Below are 10,368 nucleotides of genomic sequence, written 5' to 3'. Positions count from 1 at the left end.
TGAAACAATATATTGTACATATATACGAGTAGGGAAGTAAGAGAGTGAAAAGTGTCTAGAAAAATACAAATATAACTACTTATGATGGCATTTCTTATGGTTTAATCTTGATTCAGTATGAAATCAGAAATGTGGGCCAGAGTGACTACTGGTCCCAGGTAAGTCTGGGTTTCAGCTCCCTGCCTGAGAAATGGCCAGACTTACAGCCCGGCCCTGCTCTGCTTCATCCTGCTTCTAGGTGAAAACAGTGACGGGGTGAAGCAGGTCTGCCCCAACAGCAGGGATAGAGGGACTGGGGATCCCAGAGCGCCCATGCGGGACCCTGGTTCCTCCCATCCTTACTTGATATCTTTGGAATTCGGATTTGTTCACTGCTGCTGCCGTCACCCCCATCGCTGATCGGCTTTATCTCGATGATGTAGTCCTCATCGAATGGCAGCGAGAGCTCCACGGAGGTTTTATTCGTTTCTATTACAGATGTGCTGCTCTGCCTGTTCCACCTGTACAAAACCTGCAGCAAAGGGGAGAGAGAAAAGGAGGCAGAAATGGCAGATGGCCATTGCCCCAAGGTCGTCCAGATCTGCTGCTGCTCTTTCCCTGCCTCTGATGGTCAGACGCATGGCCTGGTCTCAGAGGGGCTGCTGGGGTTTTGCTGGGGACCCAGCACAGCAGTGACAGTGCTTGGGGTGGGGAGGTGACACCGGGAGGAGGGTGATGCCCATGTGCAGTACCAAACAGCACGGGTAGCTTGGGGAGCACCTTCATGAAATCTTTAACTTTATGAAGCTAAAATAAATCCCAAGGCTAATTTATAGAGGTCAGAAACTCATTATTATGTTTCTTCAGGGAACTAGGTTGAGGTATTTGATGCGGTGCCACAAATGGCTTCCCAGAATAAATGATTTTTTTTGAATGGTCTTCTAAGATCTGGGAATTTTACTAATTTAGATCATAAATTGCGACAAATGCCAGAAAAAAAGATGAAAAATGGGCAATGTTTTGCTATGGTTCAGGAAAGAAATCAGTCTGGCTGTGCTATCCCATCAGTAAGTTAAAAGAGGGCTTCTTAGAAACCCACTAGACAGGGTTTGCTTTTTCAGGGTGATGAATCTCTCCCATCCTCTTTCAATTGACAACTTAATTTGCATTTCAAACCTAAAATACGTAGTGAAAAGTTGGTCCAAACTGCTGAGATTCATCTGAGGTTTTAACTAAAAACCCCGAGGAATTACTTCTTTTTGATAATCTGATACAGTGCACCAGAGATACTTAAAAGCTAGTGCAGAAATTCAGGAGAGCTGGTACAGGCTGGTAAAGCCAATGCCGCTGGCATTCCAGATTGTGAACAAAATACAAAGCATGTCCAGGCTCTTCATCATTTCAAGCTGTGGTGGGAAATGCTTGCACGACTCAACCCTCAAGACAATGGCTGGCAATTGTACACCGATGTCTTCTTTAGGCCAAATTAAACCCTTGTGGAAGGTGACAGAGCTGAATTTTTCCCAAGATTTCTCTCCGGTTAAATTATACCCTATTAAAACTGCTTCTAATGAGGATGCTCTTTCTTTTCCTTTTTGCTTTGCTTTCTGAAGAAAATGGGAGCTATTAAAAAAGCATTTTATTTGTCTGCAATTAAGGAGTCAACTACAGCCTTTGGAAGGTTTCCACCAAAGGCAGGAGAGCAGTCCTGCAGGTAGGAGCTTCACAGGGAAGGAGCAGGTTGAGGTCTGTAGGCTGAGAAGGTACTCACTCTATACAGATATGACCTCTGTTTCTGGAAAACCATGTAAGTACCATGAAAAATGCCTTGTCTGGTCTTACTATAAACCCCTACTCGACACTGGATTCATGGAAATGTTCCCTGTAGCCCTATACCAGAACCCAGTGACAGCTACGCTTAGTGAGGATTTGCTGCAGGATCAGGGAGTGATGAGTGAGCTGGTGGAGGGCAGTGTTGTCCAGCTGCCTGTGCTAACAAAATACTCACTTTGTAGCCTCTCACTTCTGACTCGTTATCCAGCGCTTTCACTTGGTCCCAGTTCAGTATGATCTTGGAGTCAGATGAATTCCATATGATGTTTCCAGGGGGCTGACTCGGTGCTATATAAGAGTATACACAGCACTGTATTATTAAGGAGCAATGTTTTCCTGTTGGATCCCTCCCAGTAAGGCTTCCCCCACCATTGCTGAGCATGCCTAGAGCCCTATCACTCTGGAAAGCTGATGAGCTGTTTCATTGCTCTGTGTCCTCAAGGTCACAGAGGTGTGACACAACACAGTGCTCTAAATGAAAAAGGATTCGGTCAGTTGCTCAACATGCCTGAGACCAAAAGAAGAAAGCCCTCTTGAACGACGAGATAAATATTTAATTTGCCTGCACAGCTGTGATTCAGTTTTGCATGCTCTGATTACTTAACACAGGGAAGAGCCTCACAAAAAATAAAAGGCGGTTGCTAAGTCTTCTGCACAAAAACCCAGCAAAGAAAAGCCTGACAGCTCCTTCAGACTCAGCAAAGCCTGAAAATGAGAGAGGAGAGCACAAGCAGAAAGCCTCCCAGGCAAGAGGCCCCCATCCTTGCAGACACTCACGTGGCTTTTTGGTGGTGACATTGACTGCGGCACTGGAGGGGCCGGTCCCAGCCGTGTTGTACGCCCTGACTGCCAAGTGGTACAGCGCGTTGCCTCTCAGGTTGCTGACTTTTGTAGATGTTTGATTGCCAACCGTCCGAATCCTTTTTGCGTTCTCTTCCTTTTCGTCATGTCTCCAACATCTGACCTGAGAAGCAGAGCAGGCACGTGTGCTTATCTCCAGCTACGGGCTGGCACACCCGTCGTTTCCAGCACTAACTGTGGCACTACTGCCCAAAGTGCAAGAGCCATAGGGACAGAACTTGCACCCTGCTACAATGCTTTCTTGGTCCTAGCTAGAAACACCAGCCTGACTGCAGTGCTCCCTCCCCAGCACCTCAGACACTGCCTGGCCATGGAAGCACTTTCATGCAGATTTCTCTCAGCAACCTCTGCTCTCAATTTTCAGCCAGATCACACACAGAAAGATGTATAATTATTTACCGTGTGACAGAAATCTCCACATATTGAAGAGATAAAAGGAACCAAATACACCACAGGAACCCACATACCCTATGGCCGGCAGGAGCAGCACTGCAATGACTGCCTGTGATGTATCTCTGTTTCTCTTTAAGGCTTAGTACTGAGGCTGTGTTGTGTTTCCATACCTCATATCCCTGTATTCTTCCTTTGTGCTGGTTTTCCCAAGGGGGAGCCCAAGAAACTTCAACATCTGAGGCAGAAAGACTTCTGGCCAAAACAGTGGTTGGGGGTCTCGTTGGCTCTGCATAAGAGGAGTTAAAAATAAAACACAGAGTTCTCACTTTTATGTTCAATTAGTCCCAGACTTCAAGGGATTTATTTTCTTTATTGCATGAGAAAAGAAGCATGCGACCAAAATAAACTTCCACATTTCATAACAATGGCCTGTCAGCCTCTGGCAGACAGCACCGCTCCTCTACCTAAGAAATAATAAGACATCATTACTAAACTCAACCCAGGATACCATGTACTGTAATTAGGACAAGAGGGAACATTTTCTAATCAGTGGACATTAATTCATTCCAAATCTCGGAGGAATTCTTCCCAGATTACATATTACTTTTCCATTAATATCAAAAGATTTCATTACGATTAATGTTATTTTAATGACTATGAAAAGAATTAATCACGGCTCGCCATTTATTATAAATCAGAGCAAGGATTAGCTATCAAAGGATATGTCAAGGTGGATACAAAACCCTTTCAGACCCAGTCAACCCCCTCCATGTCTAGCAGCAGGGAGGAGGGAGAGGCGGTGGGGTGGGCTCCTGGCTGTACCTTCTTCTGCTGAGTAGACGACGGTCACGGGGCTGAATGACCCTTCCCCCTTGTTGTTGTAGACCCCCACTTTAACTTCATAGGGGGAGAAGGGCGGCAAGGTCTCGTTGCGGAAGACGTATCTGGCGGCATCTGGGGAGGCCACGACGGTCTGCATCCAGCTGACGGTGCCAAAGGGGCGGAAGGCCACCACGTACCCGAAGCCGCCTCCGTTCTGCAGCTCCTCAGGCACTGTCTGTGGGCAGGCAGACCATGGGAGAAACAGCACTGTCAGCAGTGCCATGCATTTATCTCCCTGCCTGCATGCTGGCTAACGCCTCTGTGTCCTTCTAAAGCTACTGTGCTAGACAGAGCATTGGAGATGGGAGGTGGCTTCAGTCCTGCTTTGCATCTAACCTGAATTCATCCCATCCTATCTGTGCTAGAGCCTTCCTGCTCTGCAAGCTCCCTCTAGGCAGGGGTGAAAGAAGCACCTCCGGAAGACACTTCACCTGAGACTTAATTCACCTTTGTAGACGCCCACCTTCCTCACTGGCTAGATGGAGCCTCCAGTAACAATGTCAGTAATTCCAGGCACTCCAATGACCAAAGGCCTGAGGTTTGTTGGGCTGAACTAAGGACATGAATCCTGATTTCCCAATACACATGCAGCTGCTCTCATGTCTTTGGAATTGCACGTGAAGCCCTGAAAAACACATCCTCACAATGTCCCAGACAGCATGGGGCTGGTGATCCCTTGCTGGCCTGTTGCCACACAGTGACCCAGACCAGGCCAGCTAACTCTCTGCGTCCTGTGTGACATGACCTGTAAATAGCCCATGATGGCAGGGAGTGACTTGTAACAAACGTGATGGAGAAGGGCAGGTAAGTGCTAGGTAACAGCTAGAAGAAGCAACCTGTCACCTCCTTGTCACTTCTGGATACACTGACACTTCCTACCCTCAGCCTTGCAGCCCCCTAAAAGCTGCATCGAACCCCAAATCTTCGATGTATTAAAATAGTCTCTAATTATGGGCCCCTCTCCCACAGATGTCCATGGTGCTTAAGCACGTGAAGGGGTTACTTTTCGGTGACTGCTTATTTCTCTGTACCGAAAATCCTGAAAAATACACCAGAACATAAAGAAAAGGCCTCTGGACATTTAAAAGACTAAACTGACTGTTCTATCAAAATACTAATTATATTTTGTGCAAATCACGTCTCAAGTCAATGGCTGATGTTCTTGCCATGTGTGTTTTTGAAACATATTGCAGTATCTATAGGAGACACAGCGTAGCTAATTAGTCCAACAGAGGAGGAAATTTAGCACATTGAGCTGTGTGGTAAGGACAAAATCCCATTTATAGTTTTTTAATAACCTTAAAAATATCTCTGGTGATTCATTCTGCCAGCTTGGTCAGAAATAGAGCTAAGTGGAAGTGTTAGCGTGTCCAGTGAAGTTCATTATTCAGAAAAATATGCCAGCTGCATCGCATTGTAACATGAAAATACGAGCAGACAAATGACTAAAGTTCTAACCCCAGCTGCCTTAAGGAATATTAAACATTTTTCATCTCTGCATCTCCTCTTGCTGGCTTTCATTAGCAGTGATGAAAGCCAGCATGCAACGCACTGTGCTCTTAACTATTTGCTGCCATATATCCCAGCACAGGGATGAAGGATGAAGCTTGGGAGCCAGCCACAAGGATTCTCAGCCGGGTCAGGACATTCCATGTCTGGCCTCACAAACTCTGTTTTATCCCTCAGGTGGTTTCTGCCCAGCTGTGTTTTGCCATATGAGTACAGATGTGCTTAGAGTCGGGGGAACTGAGCTTGTGTCCAAGCAACGATGTGTTCCCCGTGGTCCCCTGCACAGCACTTCTCTGCTGGCTTCCCTGCACAGGGGCCTGGGGAGGGGAAGAGGTTTAGCTCTGTTATTTTTATCACACAATCTGGGCTTTTTTACTGCAAGCCATTTGAAATCTACAGAACCTTCACTGGTGCAGGGTGAAAAGGTGCGTTTAGGTCAGGACTGTATTAATGTTCGCCTCTGTTTGGACTCCACTTACCTCCCAAGTAATGACCAGCTCAGACTTGCTCCCTCCACCTCCACTGACGTTAGCTGGGGTCACTTCAGGAACTGCAAAAAAAGATGCAGAAGATGCAAGTGGCAACTTTGAAACCAGAAAAGCGCATTGAAATGGAACAGACCTACACAGCAACAGAACTCTGCTGGCCTGCCCCTGCTGGGTAACAGAAACACTATTAGGAAATGCCTAATTTGCCATGGCAAACAGCATATTAAAAGTATGTCAATAATAGTATATTAAAAGTATGCCAATTAACTGGTGTGTTCAGTCACTAATTGTTTAGTTTAAACATTTATCTTCCATGAAAAAGGGCTTTTGTTTTCCTATTTCATATTCTATTCCATTACAGCCTGAAGGATAACAAAGGAGCCACTTACCAGGAGTTTCCCATAGCCTAAACACATATCCCTGCAACCACATGCTGAGTCTATACCTTGCTGTGACCCCTTCCTGCCAGATCACAAGACAGGGACAGCATGAAGGAGCATTAAAGCTCTCATGGTTATGCTGTGCCTGCAGCAGCCAGCAGAAACCGTGTGGTTCTAGGAGGTAGTGGTGTGCTTAAGAGCAGCCTTCAGTAAGTCTCTGAAATAATCCAGCTCATAGGGCAGCCCAAGATGATTGCTGCAACACTGATGACCCACAGGGTGAGGTCAAAGTTACTCCAAGAACCAGAGAAGCTCCCAGCATCAACAGACTGCTGACTCTCCAGTTGCGAAGCTCAAACTCCTGCTCTCAATGTGCTGTAGTCTGTGTTCCAGAGCTTCATAGCTCTTAAGGCTGGAGAGGACCTTAAGGTCATTGAGTTCCACTCCTCTACTGCAGGCAGGGACACCTCACACTAGACCATTTCACCCAAGGCTCTGCCCAACTTGGCCTTGAACACTGCCATGGATGGAGCATTCACCACATCTTTGGGCAACCCATTCCAGTGCCTCACCACCCTCACAGTAAAGAACTCCTTCCTTATATCTAACTGTATTTCCTCTGTTTAAGTTTAAACACATTACCCCTTGTTCTATCACTGAAGTTCCTGATGAAGACTCCCTGATGCCTTCCATCAGATTGATCATGGGAAACCAGAAGGACTGTTTCAGAGTTCATCTCTCGCATCAGTGGATACTGGGTAGCATTTTCCAAAAAACCCGCCCAAATATCTTTTGTGGAAAATCATTGCTTTCTGCAGGAAAAGGACATGAAGTCTTCTCATACTCCAGACACCATGAAGTGAGCAAAAGAGCCCATCAGGAGATCCACAACTTCCCCTGCCTATTCTGTGCACACAAATAACACGCCATGAGGGAGGAGAGCTATGGGCACATAAAGCGCTCCTCAGCTTCCTCCAGTGCAACACATCCATTAGCACTGATGAGCATTTATTTGACAAGATTTAACTCAGTTGCCCACCACTACTTACGAGCTTCCTCAGTTCTTCTCTTCTCCGAAGGTCTGCTGGGCTCTCCAATCCCAATCAGGTTGGCAGCCACTACTCGAAATTCATACTCGACCCAAGGGTTCAGGCCCACCACTGTCGCTGTGAACGTCCTGCCATCGATGATCTCTGGAACTAGGAGACAAACGTGAGTCAGGAATGCAATGAAACCCACCCAAAGTATTAAAGATGCTGTGAAAAGGCCATGCATACCTGATACCCTTAAAAGTGTGGGATTAATGTAAATACAACGTGAATAAGGATTGATAGGCATTTTCTCTTTTTTCTATTTTTTTTTTAACTGCAAAGAAGAGGCAGCATTAAAACATGTGCTTTTAGCACAAAAATTCCAGCTCTTACTGAGTTTTTCCTAAATTGCCACTTTTTGAAAACAAAATGTCAAGACAACAGGTTTAAAGGGGTTTTATTTTTCTCTTTTTAAAACACGCTGTTCCCTCTAGTTAATGGCTACTGGAACAAAATTAACCTTGGACGGAAAGAGAAATTACATCATGGGATTTTTCCCTCTATCAGGAAAATAATTCTACTTAAAGATAGGCCAGATGACACAGCCTGTCCCTGAGGGATGTCTTTATAGACCACAATTACTGTTGTATATCTCCAGAGCAGCAACAAAAGATAGGAATTCATTCTGTTTTCCCTTAAACATTCATGAGAAAAATGGATGAGTAATAGCGCAGACTGGACTCTAAATCTTTGGGTTGCCAAACTTGAAACTAGTTAATAAGACCAGCCCTGCAGCCAGGCAAATTACTTTTCACTTCAGAGTGCAGAGCTGCTCTGCTCAGCCGATGCATGGGTCCTGATGGATGTTTTCCAGGTAGGGCAATGGACCTACCTGTACTCACTGCTTGCCATCCCACTGAGAAGGGGGTCCTTGCTTGCACAACATACATTGTAATAGGGCTGTGGTTGTCTGCTCCTGGCCTCCAGGACAGCTGAGCGGTGGTGTCAGTGACTTCATCTATTGTCACAGCTTCTGGTGGACCTGGGGGACCTGTTGGAAGAATTAAAGGAGAGGGGTGCTTAAGGCTTTGCAGTGACTTGAGGAAGCAGCGCTGTGGTCTTCCTCCCTTACTCAGGACAGTGGCAACTGAGTCCCTGCAGAGGAGATAAGTGCAGCCCTAGCTGTGACTTAGCAGATGCCTAGATTTGGAGGCACAGGGGAGATACACAGATTCAGAGATCACCGGCTTCACCCGCAGCCCCCAGGTGCTCCACGTGTACCGAGCCCCATGGCAGACCTGAGCTACCATACAGAGTAAGGCACTCGTTGCAGCGCTCAGGATCAGCTCTGCCATCTCACATCTTCTGCTTTAGAAGTGGCCAATATACAACTGTGGTTTTTGGCTGCAGCCTGGATGCACTCAGAGGTTGGAGAAGAACAAAGGACCTGCCTGTAGGTAGCATCATGTCTGAGTAGGGACCAATATTTTCTGCTTCACTGCTGGGTCCTTTCTAAACAGTGGGATGTACATAGGAGAGAATACCTCTCTCCTGTATCATACAGCCATTTCTCTCAGCAGAGGTACTTGAGGTGAAGTCCCTCCCCAAAAGCACCATCTCAAGCAGCAAACTCTCCTCTTGCAACTCACTCTGTGGACTAAAATTATTCTCATACGATATTCTGAGAGATGGATGTGTTTAAATATCTAAAAATACCCCAAAACCTTCCAACATCCTGCCTTTAAAAGGAAAGTTTCAGCAGGTCTAGCCGGATTTAATTTCTCAGAAATTAAATTCTTTTGCTGGGGGGAGCAGCCACTCAACACAGCCTCACAGAGCAGTCAGCTCCTTTGGTCCTGCTCTGCAAGTTATACCAGAGAAATGAAATCGCACTGTATGCTTCACAAATTAATCCCGCTGCTTGGCAGAGGCTGAAACCTGTCCTCACTTCATGTCTTGGAATAGCCATGGTTATTCCCCACATTTCAGAATGTCCTTCTTTGCAGGGTGCAGGCTACAGCAGGGAAAGAGAGGGAAAACTTATCAGTTATTGATTTAGCAAGTATTCCAGGGCTGCTGACAGACACGTGCTTCTGTTCTGATGGCGTGAGGAAATTCCACCCTGGGCAAGTGGCCTGATCTGTGTGTACCAGTGCCAGGGGTCACTTCTGTGTGCTCTCCTTTGATATTCCCTGACATAAATAATTCACTTTTATTCCAGTATCTAGTCTCTTATTAATTTGACATAACTCCAATATTTAAAAAACTCTAAAAATTATTCAGAAAGATCCATTTACGCATCAGTCATTCACCCCTCCTCCGCTCTCACAGCCTTGTGATACTTGCCAACTTTCATGCTGGTGGCGAGATAATACAGCACAACTCTCAGCGTAGCCATGGGGCCACTGGCCTAGACAGAGATGCCCCCACTGATGTTTTCAGGGAGTGACAAGATCAGTATTTTTACCATCACCAAGGGTCATTTTCTTGTGAGAATGCAATGTTCCTCATGCTTGTTTACAGAGGCACTAGTAAGGAAATTACCCAACCGAGGTGCCCAGCGGAGGCTGTTTTGAAATGGTTGTGCAAAACGACAGAAAATTAATCTGAAACCATGCTGCAACAAAACCTGTGAGTTAGTGTAATAGGGAGCAACCTCCTGGGGAGGAGAGCAGCAGCTCTGCTGCCTCCAGGGAGCCAGTGCTTTGTGCTGCACAGGGCTAAGAATGTCTGTGTTCATGCACCTATGGGAGAAACATGGTGAAAAGCATAACAGTATTATGAGGATAACAGAACACCCAGCTAGAGACAAGGGCACATTTCTCAATGGAAGTTCAGTTCTAATCTTGCACATTTTACCCTGCCACAGCTTTGATAAAGAAGGAATTTCTTACTTCTTTTTCATGCTTTCCTCTCTTTCACTGAGCTGCCTGAGAACTTACATGATATGGAGAATGTGCAAACTATGATTTTCTTGGGGTCTATGAGAACTGAGGGCAGCAGGCACTGAGC

The 10,368-nt window shown here is 46.0% G+C and overlaps 1 protein-coding gene across 3 annotated transcripts in view; it reads right to left on the bottom strand.

Moving 5' to 3' along the window:
* Positions 1-10,368, bottom strand: part of LOC134169626 (contactin-4) — a 341,881-nt gene that overhangs the window by 2,627 nt on the left and 328,886 nt on the right. For all 3 annotated transcript variants that reach the window (XM_062630366.1, XM_062630364.1, XM_062630365.1), the window contains 8 exons: positions 8,249-8,407; positions 7,375-7,524; positions 5,937-6,007; positions 3,889-4,123; positions 3,237-3,352; positions 2,590-2,776; positions 1,988-2,100; positions 343-511 (listed from right to left, as the gene is read on the bottom strand). In XM_062630366.1, coding sequence (XP_062486350.1) covers positions 343-511; positions 1,988-2,100; positions 2,590-2,776; positions 3,237-3,352; positions 3,889-4,123; positions 5,937-6,007; positions 7,375-7,524; positions 8,249-8,407 — 1,200 coding nt within the window. The remainder of the gene's footprint in view (positions 1-342; positions 512-1,987; positions 2,101-2,589; positions 2,777-3,236; positions 3,353-3,888; positions 4,124-5,936; positions 6,008-7,374; positions 7,525-8,248; positions 8,408-10,368) is intronic.

The sequence above is a fragment of the Pezoporus occidentalis genome, unplaced genomic scaffold (assembly GCF_034315485.1).
Source record: "Pezoporus occidentalis ecotype Australia unplaced genomic scaffold, CSIRO_AGI_Poc_V1 ctg35, whole genome shotgun sequence".
Taxonomy (NCBI): Eukaryota; Metazoa; Chordata; class Aves; order Psittaciformes; family Psittacidae; genus Pezoporus; species Pezoporus occidentalis.
This window is presented reverse-complemented; position numbering and strand designations above follow the sequence as displayed.